We start from the raw sequence: 20586 nt of genomic DNA on the forward strand, positions 1-20586 counted from the left end.
AAAAATCACTAGGGTTTCTCACGGTACACAGTCTAGGTTTCATGGAAAATACACATGGCGTAATAGGTGGTGGTCAGCCGCTTGAGAATCCATTATAAGTCACTTCCTCTTGGCATAGTCGCCTAGCTACCTAAACCAAAGTGGTCCATATTCAATTTGTTGCTGCTGGCTGCTGCTGCTGCTGCAAACTGAATGTATTGTGCCTGCCTGCCTATAAGTCTTTTGCTTTTCAATGTCCAAAAAAATGCACTGCTTCTCCTTCTGCGCTTGAAAAATTATCACTGCAGCTTGCACCCACATCACCTTCGCCAGAGTCTTCAGTATTGCCCTGTAGGGTATTGGAGACATTGATGGCCTATTCTTTATTATTTTTTGGCAAGATTGTGTGCATGGCGTAATAATGAGAGCTTGCCAATATAAAGCTCATCATAGCTTTCTGTTCTTTAATTTTAACGAAGATGAAAAAGATCTTTTTCATCTTTTTGAAAGCAAAGGAAAAGGATCCTTCCATAATACATTCTTTTTTATTTCAGTCCGACGCATGGTTTTGGTGGAATTACTAAGGCTAAAAGAATTTAGCGCGAACAAGCAACGACGTCGTTTCAAAATTTTTAAAAAATTGGAACCAGTATTGAGTCACGTGCGATGACAAGGACAACAGCAGACACCAGACAGTATAAATACCCGCCGCGAGATGTGGTCGCCCGCAAAAAAATTAAGGTTAAGAAATAATTTGAAAATGAAATAAATTCATTAATTAGGATTCTGAAAAAGTGATCGTCCTGGAATTCTTCCCGACTACGGTCGGTTGTAAATATTACATTATACTCACAGTTGTTTTTCCGATAGATTTGTATAATTACATATAGAAAAATAGTGGTCGGAGAATATTGGCCGACGATGGATATGCTACGATCGGAACCGATGCAATTTTTACAGTTGATCATTCCTGTTGAATCAGCTCATCGCTCAATCATGTATCTTGGCGAACTTGGCCAATTTCAATTTAAAGACGTAAGATGTCGATTTTTCCTTGAATTTTCATTTTTAATATCATAAGTTGAGCATTTGGTTATTCCTTGAAAAATAAGCATGCAAGATGAATTCTGTGGAACATTTTATAGTACAATTTAATATATTACCTTAATGATTATTAATTTTTAGTCTTTTATAGAAATTTGAATTTATGGAACCTGCAGGCAAATTTAAATTAACTTGATTTGTTTCCAGGTTTTCGTTAAGTTAATGATTGAGGTCTTAAATTAATTTTAAGCTAATTTGAATATTTACATGGAGCTTATTTTCATATTATCCAGCTCAATGCTGAAAAAAGCCAGTTCCAGCGGACCTACGCAGCTCAGGTGCGTTTTGTCGATCTTACTTGCACCTTCACATAAGTTATTTGTTGTACGGGTATATCCTTACATTAAGGTTTCATTCTCATACAATGTATCTCATCAAGTTACATGTTTTCGCTATTAGGAGAAAACAAAATGTTTATTGTATGATTGTATACTTCACATATGTCTGTGGTGATCGGGTCATTCAATATATTTTTCAAAAACTATGATCAATCTAAAATTTATTGAGGACCACTGAGAAATTTTACGAAGGAAAAGAAGTCTGTGATACTTAGACATTCATGTTTATGGGTTCATTGAGTGATGTATGCATTAGAAATGATTGCATTTTCAATCTTTACTTGGATTTGTTTGTTATTTTATCAAAAATTTCTATTGAAATTGTTAACGTATATTGTATAATTGTATGTTTGCCCATATTATTTTATTATGCAGATGAAGAGATGTGGGGAAATGGCTCGCAAACTCCGTTTTTTCCGGGAACAAATGTCAAAGGAAGGTTTGTTGACCTCAACAAAGTCTGCAACAAGTGATGATATTGATTTGGACAACTTGGAGGTAAACTTATCCCTTCTATTCTATAGCCTGTCAAGCTTTTGATGTGTTACATTTAAATGAGTTCTTGGGGACCTGGGTGTGGCTAGGTAAAACTTGGAGAACTTGAAGCCGAACTGATAGAGATGAAAGCAAATGACGAGAAGTTGCAGCACACTTACAATGAACTGTTAGAGTATAAGCTTGTTATGCAGAAGGTATGGTTGTTTGCTGCTGATATATCTTGGTCAATTGATCTTTTCCACTTTGACATCACTGTTTAGCAGCTCTTGCTTGTTATAATAAATAATTTTATAACTTTATAATATATTCATATTTTCTCTCTAACAGTTTTTTTTAATCTTAAGATTCTCTTTTCCACGTTTGTAATTTAAGCTGGAGAAAGTGGATATCTATATTTTGCGCCTTGTTAAAGAATTTAATTAGCATGGCATCCTTTTTGTTTTGGAAAATCATCTTAGTTGTGAAGTCATTGAATCAGTGTTTTCTTGTTTCAGGCTGGTGAATTTTTTTCTTCAGCTCAAAGCAGAGCTGCAGCTGAGCAGAGAGAACTTGAAACACATCACATTGGTGAAAGATCCATTGACAGTCCATTGTTATTAGATCAAGTAAAGTTATATGGCTTCTAATTTTCATTTAGTATCTTCTATATTTTCCTTTTTATGATGCTAATGCAATTGATTTTGTGTAGGAAATGACAACAGATCCATTAAAGCAAGTTAAGTTGGGTTTTGTCAGTGGCCTTGTTCGTCGAGAAAAATCAATGGCTTTTGAGAGAATATTATTTCGTGCAACAAGGGGTAATGTGTTTTTGAAGCAATCTGTGGTTGAAAATCCCGTCATTGATCCCTTGTCTGGAGAAAAGGTTAGCCCATGAATTTCTGGGATCATTTCAATGAAGCCTTACTCTGGAGTTCAATAATATGAAGTCAACAACATGAGTCCATTTTGCTGTTTTATTATATATAGGGTAATTCTTTGTTAAGTCACAGGCAGCTATATCCATGCTTTCTAGATTTTAAATTTCTTAGAAGGCAGTAGCAGTGTGTGCGTCATCTACAAGCTTGCTTTGTTTTTCTTTCTTTGGGTTGCTACAATAAACTAAGATGGAATATAGTCCGCTAGCTTTCATTTCTTTTTATTTATACATATTTATCTGCTTTATATTGATTGATATTAAATACTATTATTTGGGTGTTTACTTATGAGCTTCTGTTTTGCAGTCAAATGGTTATTTCACATTCTATTAGAGTCAGACTTTTAAACTCCCACGTTTCATGTGCCTACATTTCTTTTGGTTTGCTTTATCAATGTTTGAGCCTAGATCCACTTTATACACGAGGGTGTTAAATAAAGTTAGGATAATATTATTGAACTCTTATCTACTAGCTTAATATTTGTGTAAGTGGTTGTTTCATGTATGTGAAGGTTTGACAGGAGATATTGTATTTAATTTTTATTCTTCTTTTGTGTTTCCTTACATGTATTTATGCCAACTAAATAACTTCTACTTATTTGTCCAAGAAACTTACAATTTGAATTGTAGGTTGAGAAAAATGTATTTGTTGTCTTTTACTCTGGTGAAAGAGCAAAGATAAAAATTCTGAAAATATGTGATGCTTTTGGAGCAAACCGTTATCCATTTATGGAGGACCTGGGAAAACAATTTCAGGCTATTACAGAGGTGTGCATTACTTCTGGGATTGTTCTTCTTGTTCAAGTGAAATTACCTTTGTTTTGATCTTTAAAAAAAAATTGAGTTATTCCTAATTGATTCTAACCTATGTTATGTATGCATTTGGTATCTGAAACCAGTAGTTTGATGAAAGTATATAGAAACAATAGTTAACCCTAATGGATCAAAAATCTAAGAAGCTATGAAAGTTCTTGCTGAAATAGTAAAGTTAAATGTTTACTATGTTTCTGAGTATATATTATTGGGAGTTGTTATGGTTTTCATGCTGGTTTTTTGCTGGTGTAATTGAAGAACGGAAAGTCCTTTTTTGACGTTAATAAATGAAGTTTCTCTTTTACTTGTTTCAGGTTCTTTTAACTTGATAAAGTTGTTATTAGGAAATTAGCACTGAAGTTTAGAAGGATAGATTGGATTTCATGAGTGGTTTTGTGAAACTGGAATTATAGATGCTTGATTGACCAAATTGTTGTGGAAAACTCCTGTTTATACCAATGATATAAATCTTGAAGAAAATTTCAAATTTTCAAAACTGTTATCTGGAACTTCCTCATAATTTGTAGTGCACTCTAATTTTTATCTTGGTGCAGTTGCATGTGTGATTGTATCTTTTTCTTGTCAAGTTATGAAATCATCAGTTAGTGCCAATGCTACTAAACTTCATAACCACTCTTATTGCTAGGTGTCTGGAAAACTTTCAGAACTGAAGACCACCATAGATGTTGGACAGGTGCACCGGAGCAATCTGTTACAAACCATTGGCGATCAATTTGAGCAATGGAACTTCCTGGTAAGTTTTAATTTCCTATCCATCTGTCATTTTTGCTTAAATGTTTGCATCTATCTGCTTTCTTCATTTCATGCTGTGTGCACAATTGTGCATTTTTGGGCGTTGGAATCTCATTGTGAAATTGAGTGGAGTGTTGACTGCTGTTCAGTCAGTGAACTTTGTTTCTGTTGACTTATGTAGGTGAAGAAGGAAAAATCAACTTATCACACTTTAAATATGCTCAGTATGGATGTAACAAAGAAGTGTCTTGTTGCAGAGGGCTGGTGTCCTGTTTCTGCAACAAATCAGGTTCATTTACTTCTTTTCTTGTTTTCTTTTATATATATAAGAAAACAAAGTAGGTTTGCCATTTTAGGCCATACTAGTTTCCTCTGCTGGTGTCCCATGGGAATCAAATTTCAGTGCATTTCATTGTTAATTAGAATGTTCGTTTACCTTAGGCTTGAATTATGCAGATTCAGAATGTAGTGCAGCGGGCAACCGCTGACACCAACTCACAAATTGGGACTATAATCCAGGTTCTACATACAAAGGAATCACCACCAACCTATTTCCGGACAAACAAATTTACTTCTGCTTTTCAAGCAATTGTAGATGCATATGGGTGAGTCAATTCAAGAAAACTACTGCTAAGTTACAGAAAGTTGTGTATCTATAATTATTGCATCCATCTTTACAGAAAGCCTCTGTTTTCATAATTGTGCAAATGTTTGTACTAACTTTGACTTTTACATACATTTGACATATCTGTTTCTTTTGGGTTGGAATTTGTTTCACACTCTTACAATGATATGATATTCCTTATCATGTTGTCATGTAGAACATTTTGCCAGATGTGTATATGATCATAGAAATGTGCAGAGTTCCTTTCTGTTATGCTAATTTTTTAGGGACCTTTAAGAAGTAACAAAATGGACATTAATTTCCTTAAAAGAAAAGAGAAACAGTGTCAAATAGTGAACAACTGTCTACAAAAATTAGGAACAATCTAAAGAAGCGCAGATCTGGACAATATAAATTGAACACAGGAAAGCTATAAAAAACTTAAGACTCCAAATATTATTGCAACATTAACCCAAAACTCCTTCCAAGTTTTGGTCAATAAAGGAAAAATAAATATCCTGAAATATTTTAGAGGTTGAAGCCCAAAGCGAAGCTTGTTTTCAAACATTGTCCAGAGTATCATTAACATCATCCTTACAACTACGTTGAAAATTCTTTTTATGTGTAAAATTCATTTCTGCAGCGCCCCACAAAACTTTGGCTTATCATAATTTTTTCTTATAAAATTCTTGAAGATAGTAACTTACCTTCTTTGCATGGAATGGTGCTCTGGATCATTGAGAATGAGGTCTAAAAAGTATCAGTTATCACCATATAGTGAAAAAAATAAAAAATAAAACATGGACTGAGAAATAATATAGTTGCTTCAAAATTTTTTCTGCAGTTCTTGTCATAGCAAATTGTGTTTATATTGCTAATGCATGCAGCTGTGATAGTTCAATCCAACTAATTCCATTGTGGATGACGCTTGTCTGTAGAATTATTTAACCTGCATTGTTGCATTGAGCAGTTTGGTCTTCATTGTCCCATGTTTGGGGCAGTTAGAAGCAAGTCTTTTCCCCTATTTCAGGAATTTTTGTTGTTCACCTGTATTTTAGTTACCATTGGCTGGATATAGTCATCTTGAAAGAGCTGCATTAATATGAATTTATTGCAGGGTTGCAAAGTATCAGGAAGCAAATCCTGGTGTACACACAGTTGTAACATTTCCTTTTCTTTTTGCTGTTATGTTTGATGATTGGGGCCATGGTATATGTTTGCTGCTGGCTACTTTGTATTTCATAATCATGGAAAATAAGTTTTCCTCTCAGGTCAATGCATGGCTTCCTTATGTTTGAAGTAAGATTGTGTAGTTTATCTATGGTTTCAGCTTAGTTGAATTTCATTTTATGTTTGATAATAGAAGCTTGGAGACATCATGGAAATGACTTTTGGTGGCCGCTACGTTATTATGATGATGGCATTGTTCTCAATCTACACAGGATTGATCTATAATGAATTCTTTTCTGTCCCATTTGAGCTATTTGGGCCTTCTGCCTATGAGTGTCGTAATCTTTCCTGCAGGTATTGAACCAGTGCAATAACTTGCTTATATGCAGGCATAATGTGTTACTTCATGTAAGTCAAATGCACTCATTCTTTGTGTCACAGGGATGCATCTACAACAGGTCTAGTAAAGGTGCGTGCTACTTACCCATTTGGTGTTGATCCCAAATGGCATGGCACTCGAAGTGAGCTACCATTTCTTAACTCACTGAAGATGAAGATGTCAATTTTATTGGGGGTAGCTCAGATGAATCTTGGGATTGTATTAAGCTACTTCAATGCAAAATTCTATGGAAATGATTTAAATATTCGGTAAGCTATCTATGTTTTGCTCTAATATACTTGCATGTGTATGTGCATTATTAATTTCTTTTAGAGCAGTTGGAAAAGTGGTTATGCTTTCTTTTCAATTGGTCATTTTCAAGAAGTAAGAGTTATTTTTGAGACAATGTATACATATCTTGCATGTGCCTCCTGCAATACATGGAGATATATCCTTATTGAGACAATGTTTTGCTTTTATTGATCATTGGAAAAAAAAATTGCGTCTAGGTGGCATCCTGAATTAGAATGATTTAATTGTAAAAGATAACTAATTAACCGTGGATTGTTGTAGGCACCAATTTGTTCCCCAGATGATATTTCTAAATAGCTTGTTTGGCTATCTATCTCTTCTCATAATTGTGAAATGGTGCACTGGATCTAAAGCTGATCTCTATCATGTAATGATATACATGTTTTTGAGTCCCACTGATGATCTAGGTGAAAATCAGCTTTTTTTTGGCCAAAAATTCCTCCAGGTCTTGGATTTTCTTTCTTGATTATGTGGAAATATTCTCATACATTTTATGAAATATAGTGGTTTTTATGTGTTAATGTTTCATTATCAGATTGTTCTGCTACTACTGGCTCTTGTTGCTGTACCCTGGATGCTGTTTCCAAAGCCATTTCTCTTGAAGAAGCAACATGAGGAAGTATGCTAACAAATTTTCTATTTTTGTCACCATTTATAATTTATTTCAGATCCCTTGATTTTTGTTTTTAATCTTTTTAAGTCCTTATATTCCTGTTTTATTTTCCCAGTGGATTCTTGGTCATTCCTATGCATTAGTTGATCTTGATAGCCCCCGGGAAAAGAAGCATCATGATCCCCATGGGCATGACGAATTTGAATTCAGCGAGGTCTTTGTGCACCAACTTATACATACTATAGAGTTTGTGCTTGGAGCGGTCTCTAATACAGCTTCATACCTAAGGTTATGGGCTCTCAGGTATGTTGCAAAACAACCTAGAATTATTTCATGTGGCTCTCCAGCTGCAAAAGAAATTTTAAACTTTAATTGGCATCTAAAAAAAAACTTTGTCACTTGTTGAGGTGTTCTCTGTGATATGTGGGAATATTATGATCATGGACACAGGAAGACACTTTAATGGTAGAACATAACTTTTCTTGTAAGAAACCTGAAATTATGCTTTGCATGTCAGCATACCAAATAAGATTTGCATTAACGAATTTTTGTTGGGCTTAGTAACTTCTCCATTAATTAAATGTTGATTTTCTGGTTCAATTTTCTCTTTGTACACAGTCTGGCCCATTCTGAGTTGTCCAATGTATTTTTTGACAAGGTTTTACTACTTGCTTGGGGGTAAGTTATTTTTTTGATACTGTCCATATTTTTGCGATGCTGGAAAGGGTTTGAGATCGCCAATGGCAACTGATTAATCTATTGCATACAACTGCAGGTTCAACAATGTCGTCATTCTTATTATTGGTATAATTGTATTTGTATTTGCAACTGTTGGTGTGCTCTTAGTAATGGAAACACTAAGCGCATTTCTACATGCTTTGCGACTTCACTGGGTGGAGTTTCAAAACAAGTTCTACGAGGGAGATGGTCACAAATTCTGCCCATTTTCCTTTTCTCTGCTTAGCGAGGAGGACGAATGATTTAACCGCTTGCAGCTAGGGTATAGGCCAGTAGATAGGAAAACAAATATGATTATATTAATTTGTCAAGATTTAGAAAGTGGACTTCATTTTGATCTTTAAATAGGGATTTTATAGAATTTCAAGGAGCAAGTTGATAGCTTCCAGAGGCACAGCCCCTTTGCAGGTGCATGCGGTGAATGCTAGAGTAATAACATGGCTTGCAGCTCAGGTTCAGTTACTGTGTAAGGAATTACATATCACCAAATATATACTTAGGTTTACATCCCATTCTTCAGTTATTTTTGAAATAGCAATGTTATATACATTCATTTTTTCGTATTTAATTAGATATTAAGATGATATATCATTATATGATTAAGTGATAATATATCATTTATATACTCAATTAACTATTCAAAACTAGGCGTGTTCTAAAAATTCATTATAACATTTATTTTGTTTTGTAAGAGAAGAAGAGAAAGGAAACCATGCATGCTTTAGCCTCTTGAATCTATGATACTTCTTTACCTTACTCCGTTTTTGCCTATCTGCTCTCTTTTTGTACCATTCTGTTATTGCATCAAGCCCGTCGACTGGCAGCAGTCGCTTCCATCAAATCCACCGTATATATGTCCCTGCAGCAGAAAGATAAGCCAACTTCAGTTTAGAATGTTAAGACTGAATGATCTATTCCATGGGTTCAACGTAATACCTGCAAGATATGTGTTGGCATCGATACGCAGACGGTCCAAACAGCTCAGCTGGAACTGGCCGGACAAGAAAGAATTCACAATACAACAAAATTCCGATAAAAATTGAGAAGAAAGTTATGATAACAGAAGCATAACTGCCTCCAAAAGTCATCTGTAATTCTATAAACAAGTCACTTCTGAAACCTTAGATGGCCATGTAAATGTTTCAGGCTATTATGCTTCTTATTAGCTTATAAAATGATGACTTATAAGAGCATCTGTTCCACGTAGGCTGCAGCACATTATTTTGTATGTTATATCAAGGTCAATTTCTTGGCCGGCCGTATAGAATTGTCGTGCGATGCAATGCACAAAACAAGATGACTTCTTTTAATATTATGATTGAGAAAACAAACTTGTCTCTTCTAAATGGTGCTTCTAGTGCTGAGTCTACGGCGGCCAACTGCATGCATGCTAAATCTCAAAGTGTTATTATGGACGTTAGTGTAAATAGTATGTTGGGTTGGGTTGTGAACTTGTGAAGTCTAGTCATTTAAAAGAATCTTTATAGAATTAATCTAGAGTTGTCATACTTTAGAGAATCTATCGAGCTTAAATCTAAACAAAATTTTGACTATTTTAAATTAAGTCATTCATCAAATTCGAGCTTAAATTAAAGTTTAACTATTTTAAAGTGATTTGAACTCAAATTAATCCAAACCTGACCTCAAGTCTGCCCAAATCTTGCCCCAGCCAGGGCCAGCCTACACTTGCATACGATTAATCAATGGATTTTATCTCCTTTGAGGAGAAGGCTACTGAAAATCAGATATACTACTGTCTATCAAGTACAGTATCTTGATCTTATAGTCAAGTGAGGCCAATGGAACTAATGAACGCAAAAGGATATTACTCTTTGTCAAAGATTCCATCAGTGCTCATAACAAGGAGAACAACACTGATAAACATTGGAAGCAGAAGGTTTCTACAAGGCAGCTCCTCCATATAGAGATAACATAACCATTTAAACAAAGGCAAACAATTGTCTGCAGCAGTACACAACCATGAAATTGCCAGTCCTGACAATATTACATACGTTTTAAACACCATGACCATGAAAAGTTTCTTCCTAGGCTGAGCCTATTCATTCTAACAGATAAATATATGTTACACATATTATAATATCACTTGTATTTACTGGCATGACCTCCATAGTATGAATATGGGAATTCAACAATCTAGTGTGAGGTTGTGTGGATGGCTGCTGCTACTGTTGAGACCATGGAGTCCACTCCACATACATTGCGACCCCTACATATCTTGTAGTATCCATTCTCTCCCCAGTTTTCTCCCCACGAATTCTTTATGATCCAGTAAGGCTTCTCCTTAAACCTGATAGGTGCATAACCAGCTGAGCCGTATCCCACCAGAAGCACTCCATGATCCAAGTGCTTCCCGCAAATGTAGGGGCAAGAAACCCCTCCAATATATGTTTGCATGAAAACTGCATTGATCCCCACTGCAAAGAACAACAGGGAAACCAATAAAAACCGACTGTCAACCAAGAACCGCATGATAAGAGCAATAGTGGAAAATCCACCACCACTAGACACAGCCAAGAGACAAAGAATTAAATGTGAAAAATTGCTAACAGCTGAAGACAGGTATTTTACCTGCAAGAGGACCATTCTTCACTAGATTAGCAGCAATTTGATCTTCATCAAGGGAAATAACGCTGAAGTTAGATACAGTAGCCGCAATTTTGCTTTTGTCAAACTTGCAGGAACCACGATCGGTCCCAGTGTAAGGATAGTCTTCCTCTCGTTCAAGTCCTCCAGCCTTGAGTGTGTACTCAAAGGCAGTCGTCATGAGCCCACCACTACACCCAGAGTCACAAGCACCATATTCTTCTGGATCACACTGCAACAATACAGAATTGTCAGAATAAAGATAATAGTACCTATCCAAGCTGCGATAATTCCACCAAGAATCACTGGGTTTAAATAATAAATTCAGATAGTCAGTTTATCCATGCCTAACCCTTGAAACGGTATTCTTACTTGGACAGTTGTCATGACACTCTGTTCTCAAGCTTCCATAAAAAGAAATACTAACATTCTACATTCGGGCACCTTCCAATTTATAAGTTTGTTTTTTTCAATACATGTTTAAAATTGAGCATCTGCATCCAATATGCCGTCGGGCTATGGATAAATAAAACTCAGACAGAAAAGTTAAACGCCCATTTCTAAGCACAATCTTTCGTACTCCACTAAGAAAACTACCCTCTCTCTACTAAATTATACATCATATAGACTAGTCACAACATCAGGGACATTTCAAGCAAAAAAGATTAGAACAGCATTGCTTAAAAGTTCTCCATCTTAATTCATATTAAGCAACAAAGCCAGAAACCTCTTTAAGCTGTAAAGTTTTAATGAGTTTGATCCGATTCTCTAATGGAAACAACCCGTATCTAGATATCACAACCATTCAAAATCTATGCAATTTAACAGCCAACAATAGCGTATTAAAGAGATTAAAAAAAAAAAATTTAAACGTACCTCGTGATCACAATCCACAAGCTGCTGCTCACTTAAGCTCACTAGTTCGCCAGTTGCTAAATAATGAGCACCCTCCAAAGCCCCAGTCGCACTAAAGGACCAGCATGATCCACAAGCACCCTGTGACATTTTAGAAAATTAAAAAAACATATTTTTATATTATAAGAATCATACCTGTTATTTGTTTACAGAGTACCTGGTCTTTAACGCCAGTAACGGCACCATGGTCACGCCAGTCGAAGTCAGTGGGAAGATCGTTGGTGGGCAGAATGGGAGCCTTTTCAGCGTCGGCTGGGAGCCGAAGGCGCCTGTTTAAGCCGAGGAACTGACGACGGAATTCAGACGGCGTCAAATCAGAGAACTTGGTGACACCGTGGACCGCTGAGGGGTCCAGGAACTGGTGGCGCTTCGCTCGCCGCAAGTTAGCCTTGAAAACGCCAAATCGGTAGTCGTGCTCCTCTTTGGTGGCATAAATTTTGCTGAATCTTGATTTGAAGAGGGAAAAGTGATGCTCCGCGTTCAAAAGATGATCATCGTCGTACGATGTAACGACTTGCCTGATCAAAATCTCTTCGTCATCAAAGTCATCATCAGATACTACGGTGGACGCGAGTGCAGAGCATAGAAGAGATAGAAGAAGGAGGAGACAATATAGAGAAATTCGTTCCATTTTGGAGAAGAGAGCAGCCGAACACTGAAATCCACACACCTGAGAGCTGATAGATATTTATTTAGCTTTTGAGGTCTGAGAATGATTTCCCAAAGATTGTAACGTAGATGCTTCCTAAGCTAATGAAATAATGACACGTGCTTACTTTCGATTTGTTTGTTATCTACCATGTGGGGCTAATGGCTATTTTCAACGTGCAAATTTTAATTTTTGATGTCATTTTCTTGGCGGACAAACTTATTCAACTCCACTTTGTTCTTTTCACATTCACGCCCTTGCTTCTTAATTAATTTATTATCTAACAAAACCCATTATGATGAATGGACAACTTTTAATCGTTATAGGCCCAAACTAGGGCTGGACCCAATAGAGTTAATTTGGTTTTGGCCATTTGTTTGATTAAATTTAAATTTATTTATGTTGAACTAAAATTAAGTTTAAGCTAAATGAGTTAATTAAAATTTTAAATCAAATTGTTCTTAAATTAAAGAAAGTTTAATTTGATCCGGTTTATGAGCTAAATGATGATTTAATTTGATTTGAATTTATTTTGTAGTTTAATTTAAATCATATAAAATAATTATAATAAAACGACATTATTTTATTTATTATTAAATGTTAAGTTTCAAACTTAAAAGACTAAACTGAATTTAAGTCAATTCATCTTATTTTTTATTTGAATTAAATTTGAGTTAGATAATATTAAGGTTTAATTTGATTCATATCTGTTACTAGCTTAAAACTAACTTTAACTTAATTAAAAGGTCAATTCATAAATTGATTGGTCAGATCAATCAAATAAATCAATGATATCAATATGACATAATTAAAATTTTAAAATGGATTGTAACCATATTGAAAACACCATACTAGAGTGACGGATATTTGAATAGCACTTAGACAATTTCCCCAATACAATCTTTTCAAATCATTAAAATGAATTTTAATTTTGACCCAAATAAGATTGATCACTGATTCTCGATCGAACGGACCAATTTGAGTTATAAAACACGGAAGACAAATTTTAGCGCTATTCGTATCTGAAGTCTAAAAAGATTATTCAAATTCGGGCCTAGCCCAAAGTAGAACGTCTCTTTTCGAAACCTTGGCTAATTAATTTGGGCCTGTTGGGCTTTTCATAATGTGAAAGTCAGTACAAATAAAAACTCCAGTCGGGAAATGGTCACATCAATAATCATACGCGCTCAAGTCTATTTTTACAAATTCTAAGCATCTGTTATGATTGGTTTTAACTATCCAGGCTACAATCATAATTTGACACGTCAATAGAGTGGCGTGAGTTGTAAGCCCCCGCTCATTATCCTTCGCTAGCCTAGCCACAATTGAGACACGCATTTGACTCGGAAATCGGCCGGGTCTGCTAAGGCCCTCGACGACAAAGACTAGGAGAACAAACTAGAAAAACTCGAGTAGCGGTAAAGATAAAATTTCTTCAAGAGATGGAGGAGGATCACAGAAACGGCGGTGTTTTAGATGCGGTGAGAGCTAGTACAGAGGTGTATTTAATGAAGTGTCCAGTGGTGGTGGCTAAGTCATGGCAGAGTCATGCTACTTCTTCAGATTTTCAACCTGTAGCCAAGGTTATTGAGTCTATTGATCCTCTTCGCCCCGATGACAAGAAGGTACTTTATTTTATTCCAATTTGCTGCTGAAGTTCTCACGATCTGTTTCATTTACTTTACAATATTTTACTGCATAATTTTTTTCCTAAAGAGAAAGCACGAGATCCCTAGGTTATCGATTTTATGAACTGTGAAGAAAAATTAAGAAGGATAAATAATTTTTGTGGTTATGGATGGGCAATTTGACCTATGGTTTGAGTGAATGTTTCCTCAAGTTATCAGCTGCTTGGAACTGATTTGATTGCTCAGTTTGCATCTTGAAAACATTTTGCTTATATGGAATGGATATAATTTTATTGCATCCTTAGATTGGGGTAGAATTTTACTCTTCCACGGACCTCTTCAATCATGAATTTTTTGCAATTGCTGCCTTATGAGTACTTAATTGCATCAAGAGTCTTTCACTTGAGAATTCCATTATGCAAAAAATGATATGGACTTTGCTGGATCTTGCCCGCGCATGTTTTTTATTATTTCTTTTCAACGTCTTTATAGTGGCTTATTGAATAGGTGTCAGCACTACCATGCACTATAGCTGAAGTAGCTGTGCAAAATTCCAAGCATATGTACTTACACGTCTTTTCGCTTCTGTTTTTCCCATCCAAAATAATCTCTCTTCACTGCACATATAGAGTGGTGATGCTCTAATTTCTTGTCATAGTTCCTTATATGAGAAGACAGATTAAATTCCTTTATTGTACCTTTTTTTTCATTTTGTAATGCGTGTTGGTTTTAATTTTTTATTGCAGTGTATGATTAGGATGATTATCTTTATAAATAATTTGTTTTCTGTTTTCTTACAAGTTTCTCAAATGCTTTTCAGTACAAAATGGAGATGGTTAGCTCTGAATCTGGGAGCATGCCTAAAAGCTATACTTTGAATAGGGCTAAACAAATTGTTCCTATGACTATCTTTTCAGAGACAAATCAAGGTGAGAATTGTGGTTCTTACCTTCTAAGTTATTGCTCTTGTCATATCTAACTGTTTGCAGTTAGCAGTTCTGTTTTGATTGCTCTCTTCTATATTATGGTTCTCATTCTTCCATGTTGATTTGGAAGGCAAATAATTGGTGAGTCGGCAATTTATTAATCTGAATAGTTATCTGGCTATACTGTACATTTGGCATCCATAAGAAACTTCTGTTTAGAGAAAAGATGGATTGAACACAAAACGAAGTCTAAGTGATAATTGATGGTGGATGGCACTTGCTTTTTTGCCATATAGTTTTGAATTTCAGCTTCTTCTGGTGAATGAGCAGCTTAATTGTCACTTTAATTTTAATTTTGTGTTTTGAAAAGTTTGTGTTTCATTGTACATGTGATGTTCCCTACAAACTACTCAGGAGGGTAACGAAATTGTGCACACACGCGTCCACACACGCACACTCGAATGATCGGAAATTACTTGTACATAGTGTCTATCACAAACTTTAGCTGAAGATATTGAAATTTAAGTTGTTTGATGGTGGAGATACCTACAGAAGTCCTTCGAGGTTAATCATCATTCTAGCCTTGGTAAAAGGTTTGACTTTATGAGTTGACACACATCTTTTTTACGGTATAGTTTTTTATCCTTTTCATCTCAAAATATAGAGGACAGAAGAAGTCACTGTTACTATTATTAGGCAAAGAACTGTAACATTATGTTTAAAATGAAGCTCAATTGGGATTTGGGACATGAATTTGAATTCTCTTCTCTGTATGCAACTTCTGAACTTTTTTTTTTTTAAATTAAGATAGTGATTATATTTCCTTTTTATATCAGGTAAGGTTGCGGTTGAAGGATATGTGGGGAAAAAATTTGACATGAAGCCTTATGAAGAAAACATTGAGGAATATGGCAGATTGTGCCGTGAAAGGACAAATAAGTCCATGATCAAGAATAGACAAATACGGGTGGGGCATCCAAGTCTGCATTTGCTATGTCCATGGTATTTCTGGTTTGATACAGTCATCATGCAAAAAATTCTTACTCCTGCTTTCATGTGTTAAAAAGGTGATTGATAATGACCATGGAGTGCATATGAGACCAATGCCTGGAATGGTTGGCCTAATTTCATCTACCTCTAAGGTATTGATGTTTTCTCTCATCTCATACACACTAATGCTATTGCTAAAAGTGATGTACTTGTTAGCTTACATGTTGCTTTTTCTTCACACACTTTGCCTATCCTGAAAAGGAAGTTCACTTTGCTAGTTTTAATAATGATATGAACTTTGAGAGAATTGGACTTCAAAAGCTAGTTATTGAGATTGGAGAACCCAAAATCATATAAATCTCACCTGACATAGGATTCAAATTTCATACCTCACATTTGAGATTTTAACATATCACCATACTCTTTAACCTTGGTGCCCACGTGGACTGGTTATGCGTTAGCTCCCTATTAGTCCTAAGTAAGCGCTGCAATGATGGTGTCATCACCTGCGCCACACAATTATAACTGGGAGACGTGGTGATGACTTTGATTCTAAATTATATGAATGTTGGGATAACCGTAACTCAAGAATTAACTGTTGAAATTGATAAACTCAAAGCTATATAAGTCCCACCCAATATGGGATTCGAGTCTCATACTTTGCACTTGGAATCCTAACATATAGCTGAAATGCTTTACTATAATTCATGCTTGGTTAGATTTGTGTTGGAGAATTTTTTGCAGTGTTTTCCTAAATGATATTCTTAATTCATTACATAATTATTCTACTTACAGAACTGTGACTTTATTTTTGTTAGGAAAAAATTAAAAGTGTGTATAGTAATAGTCAATTATCCATTGCAGGAAAAGAAGAAAACAGCGCCAGTTAAACAATCAGACATGAAAAGAACTAGAAGAGATCGTGGAGAATTGGAAGATATAATGTTCAAGCTATTTGAGAGACAACCAAATTGGGCTTTAAAGCAGCTTGTCCAAGAGACGGATCAACCTGCAGTATGTTTTTTACCTCATCATTTGTTTTCTCTTTCCTCCATGTATGAGACATTATCATGGCTCATTAGTCATTTTTAATGCAAATGAAGAAATTGTTTTAGATATTGTACTTTGTGTTGTGATTAATTGAAGTTATAGTTTTTACTCTCCGAACTTCCGTTTTCTGGCTTGCTGTACCTAACATCTTCATGAATGGTGATCTTTCTGCAGCAATTCTTGAAGGAGATACTAAATGAGCTATGTGTTTACAATAAGAGAGGAACCAACCAGGGAACTTACGAGCTTAAGCCAGAATATAAAAAATCTGTCGAGGATGCAGGTGCTGAATAACTCGATATTCTTCTAAAACTGTGAGACTAATTACACTTTCATATAGTTAATATCTTTTTTGGATGAAGACAAGCAACTACTTAACTCTTGAGAAAGGGTAATAGTGTAACATAAAAAAAAACCATAGTAAGCAAAGCAGGGGAAAAAAGAGAAGCTGGAAAGCAAGGGGAGAGGGAGGAGGGTTATCCTTTGTTATTACGACTCAATTTTCTGATATCCATGTGTAATTCTAAACAAGAAAGAAATGACTAAAGTATTAGAAGGATAAATAATTCAGTAGTTTCCTTTATAAAAATCAAATTTATGAGTTTGCAATTCAGATGTAGTCTGATGCATGAGCCGTTTTAAATTCTTTCCACTGAAACTTCAAAAATGAAAAACTTCATTTCTCTTTCTCATCTTGGTCAATATTTTATTTACAATAAAATTATCTATATATATTTTAAATACATAAAATGGGTAAATCAATAATATGTTATTATATGAGTGAATATTGTTTTATTTTTAATTTAAAATTATTTAATTATATTATAATATATTATTTATATATTTGTTTTGTATATTTAAGATAAGGATGAATAATATCGCCTGAGTCACAAAAGTAATGCCCAACTTTTGAAGTAGTGGATTGGGTTTCTACACGACCTACAAAATGAAAAGTGTCAAAAGCAGCTGCTTCTAGTTGTAGTATCTTTCGGCCCACATGATTCAACTTTTCAAAGTCTATTTGCAGTATCAAAATCAAATATTTAATTCCCGATATGCGATACAATGAGGTCGATGAGCCTACTTTTGACTCATTGTATCGGCGGCCGGCCGGCCAGTTACAACCTGAATATGACTTTTAAAGCAAATCAAGTCTCTCTTTTAATTCAGTTAATCAGTTTAGCATAAAGATAAATTTGTATTAAAATTGAAGCAAACTTCATCATTACCAACACCACTGGAATATAAGTCTATGTCCCTTGAAACAATTAAATGGGAAGCAATTAAAATCTGAATAGACTTGAGTATATATAATAATGCAAAAGAAAATAAATTGATAAAATAAATGAGACCTATGATTTTTATTTTTCGATTTGATAATCGGACTATCCATATCCTCTTTGTAGCTATTAGTATTTAGTTGATGCATATTTCTTTGAAAGTAAATATGTGACTATGAGAGCTGAGTCTAGTATCTCTCTACTAGCCTCACGTTACTCTCTATCATATGATCATTTATATTTATAAGGCTATTAAAGAAAAATTATATGTAAATTAAGATAATATATAGAATCAGTGATCCTAACATTGTAATAGTATATCCCAATTCCAGTTAAACTAAAAAGAAATATTAATGGTAGAAAATATCTCAATTAGTATAGTAGAGATATCTTTAAGTTGTCACGAATGTAAAATAAGAAAATATCTATAAAAGATTTTAGACAAATTCCTTAATGGTCATTTGCTTTCTATATGGGTTTGGAAAGCTTTAGTTGTGTCTGTGACTATAGCTAAAATAACTTGTAACATGTTTAGTCTAATAGATCAATCAATTATTAAGATATTATCCATTTTAGACACATAATTCATTATAAATTTACTTTTGGGTTTTACAACTTAAAATGCATCTTGACAACTTAAGGACGTGTGTCTTGACCACTTAAAAGTTCTCATATTTTATTGATGTGAGATTTGTCTAAGAGTGTCACACACACAAAAGTGTCACACACCTTCCTTAGAAGATTTGTATTGTTCATGAGAAGTGTTTTGTTGATATGAGATTTGTCTAAGAGTATCACATACAACCTTTTTACGGGACTCAGATTTGTTCAAAAGGACATATGAAGTGACTCTAATATCATTTGTAACATCTTTTGTCTAATAGATCGACACATTGTCAATATATTATTCACTTTGGATACACAATCCATCATAGTTTTACTTTTAAATTTTGTAAACCAAAACACATCTTTACAACTTAAAAAACTCACAAACTATTTAATCAGTTTAATATTTTCATTCTTAAGTGATATAGGATGTACAGACAAACTCAATATCTCTTTTATATTTTATTGACGTGAAATTTTTCTAAAGGTGTTACATAAAAAATATGTCATTCTTAAGTAAATTTTACATCGGCAAAACAGAAAAGATATATTAGGTTTGTTTGTACATCTCATATTGCTTAAGTTGCTAAAATGATGACTAATTAAATAATCGATGAGCTTCTTAAACTGTCAATACGTATTTTAGGTTGTAAAACTTAAAAGTAAAATTATGATTTATTATATTTTTAAAGTGAATAATATCTTAATAATAGATCGTGACACTGAACCTAGAACGTTACACAACTTAACTCCTGAAAAAGTGCACCTCATATAAAATTTCAGGAACTGGGAAATATTGTATAATATTCTCCCATTTTGTAAGATAAAACATGGCTTTGTTTTCAATTAATTAACGTTCAAATGTTAGACATCTGGTCTGACCATCATTAACTGAAAACCTTGAAATCTTCCTTCCATCTTTTGATTTGACTTCAGCTTTGACGTATTGAGAGAAGACAAAAGGAAAGCAATTCCTTTTATCAAATATCAAATAATTCTATGTTCAAACGCAAATGATAAAATAGATAGATCCCTCAGACGTGACGACTCACGTAACATAAAACCTATATTGATCTGAATTTGCTGTTTAGTAGGCTACTATACCAATACCAACATTTAAATGTTCAATTCTAAGATATGTAATTCTGAGGCTGAGCTTCTTTTCTGGAATATCATCATTATGCGCATTTCAAAGCCTTATGTGGCATTCACATCAACCAATTCGATAGAATCTTTCCTATTATTCAGTCATAATAATTATGGAGGCGTGCCTGTTCTTCCAACGTAGCTATGGTCGTATCTCTCCATTCAATGTGCTCCTTGTCGTAAGCTGAATGAATATCAAGTTGTATTCCTGGCCAATGCTTCATCAACACTTCAAAAGGGGGAATATAATATCAATAACTGAGCTAAAAAAAAAGATAAAGCATGCTGAATATAATTGGAAAGTATTCAGTGGTTTTATAATATTTTTTGTTTAAGATGCTTTCTTCTCTTGATTTCAGGAGAAGAGTAGCTGGCTTTAGGAGCTATAGCTTCAATGGAAAAGAAAGAAAGAACGAAAGAATCTCATAAACGGGATTAGGCTTGCTTTAGCATAATTAATGCACCAAAATCTTCTTTTTGGCATTGGTTTGTTTTGTGTCCAAGCAATGTAGTATTAGTAAGCTAAAGCCTCACAAATGATCCGGTTAGTTGCAATATTACATGGTGTTTTCCATGAA

General features: G+C 34.5%; 3 protein-coding genes across 3 annotated transcripts; 2 read left to right on the plus strand and 1 right to left on the minus strand.

Annotated features, from left to right (window-relative positions):
- Positions 1 to 402: 402 nt before the first annotated feature.
- On the plus strand, positions 403 to 8733 carry LOC123229669 (V-type proton ATPase subunit a3-like). The gene is made up of 18 exons (XM_044655586.1): positions 403 to 1014; positions 1317 to 1361; positions 1797 to 1919; positions 2006 to 2113; positions 2414 to 2524; positions 2608 to 2781; positions 3463 to 3600; positions 4292 to 4399; positions 4580 to 4687; positions 4855 to 5003; positions 6120 to 6273; positions 6366 to 6526; positions 6614 to 6820; positions 7125 to 7308; positions 7399 to 7482; positions 7592 to 7779; positions 8095 to 8154; positions 8252 to 8733. The coding sequence occupies exons 1-18, from the start codon at positions 901 to 903 to the stop codon at positions 8454 to 8456; spliced, it is 2421 nt and encodes an 806-aa protein (XP_044511521.1). The 5' UTR covers positions 403 to 900; the 3' UTR covers positions 8457 to 8733.
- A 1379-nt stretch (positions 8734 to 10112) lies between these two features.
- On the minus strand, positions 10113 to 12436 carry LOC123229667 (cysteine protease RD19A-like). Its single transcript, XM_044655585.1, has 4 exons — positions 11891 to 12436; positions 11695 to 11814; positions 10804 to 11050; positions 10113 to 10649 (listed from the first exon to the last, which is right to left on the minus strand). The coding sequence occupies exons 1-4, from the start codon at positions 12362 to 12364 to the stop codon at positions 10369 to 10371; spliced, it is 1122 nt and encodes a 373-aa protein (XP_044511520.1). The 5' UTR covers positions 12365 to 12436; the 3' UTR covers positions 10113 to 10368.
- Positions 12437 to 13696: 1260 nt separating this feature from the next.
- Positions 13697 to 17589, plus strand: LOC123228533 (general transcription factor IIF subunit 2-like). Its single transcript, XM_044653935.1, has 6 exons — positions 13697 to 14007; positions 14831 to 14939; positions 15773 to 15903; positions 16004 to 16078; positions 16791 to 16940; positions 17151 to 17589. Exons 1-6 carry the CDS (start codon positions 13825 to 13827, stop codon positions 17268 to 17270), a joined length of 768 nt encoding a protein of 255 aa, XP_044509870.1. The 5' UTR covers positions 13697 to 13824; the 3' UTR covers positions 17271 to 17589.
- Positions 17590 to 20586: the final 2997 nt, after the last annotated feature.

This window comes from Mangifera indica, chromosome 11, assembly GCF_011075055.1.
Source record: "Mangifera indica cultivar Alphonso chromosome 11, CATAS_Mindica_2.1, whole genome shotgun sequence".
Classification (NCBI taxonomy): domain Eukaryota; kingdom Viridiplantae; phylum Streptophyta; class Magnoliopsida; order Sapindales; family Anacardiaceae; genus Mangifera; species Mangifera indica.

Coding starts and splice junctions, on each gene's coding strand:
- LOC123229669 (XM_044655586.1), top strand. CDS start 901: ATGGATATGCTACGATCGGAACCGATGCAATTTTTACAGTTGATCATT. Junction 1,920..2,005: donor TTGATTTGGACAACTTGGAG/GTAAACTTATCC, acceptor GGGTGTGGCTAG/GTAAAACTTGGAGAACTTGA. Junction 2,114..2,413: donor ATAAGCTTGTTATGCAGAAG/GTATGGTTGTTT, acceptor TTCTTGTTTCAG/GCTGGTGAATTTTTTTCTTC.
- LOC123229667 (XM_044655585.1), bottom strand. CDS start 12,364: ATGGAACGAATTTCTCTATATTGTCTCCTCCTTCTTCTATCTCTTCTA. Junction 11,815..11,890: donor TTACTGGCGTTAAAGACCAG/GTACTCTGTAAA, acceptor AAAATGTCACAG/GGTGCTTGTGGATCATGCTG. Junction 10,650..10,803: donor GAAGAATGGTCCTCTTGCAG/GTAAAATACCTG, acceptor TGTTCTTTGCAG/TGGGGATCAATGCAGTTTTC.
- LOC123228533 (XM_044653935.1), top strand. CDS start 13,825: ATGGAGGAGGATCACAGAAACGGCGGTGTTTTAGATGCGGTGAGAGCT. Junction 14,940..15,772: donor CTTTTCAGAGACAAATCAAG/GTGAGAATTGTG, acceptor TTTTTATATCAG/GTAAGGTTGCGGTTGAAGGA. Junction 16,941..17,150: donor AAGAGACGGATCAACCTGCA/GTATGTTTTTTA, acceptor ATCTTTCTGCAG/CAATTCTTGAAGGAGATACT.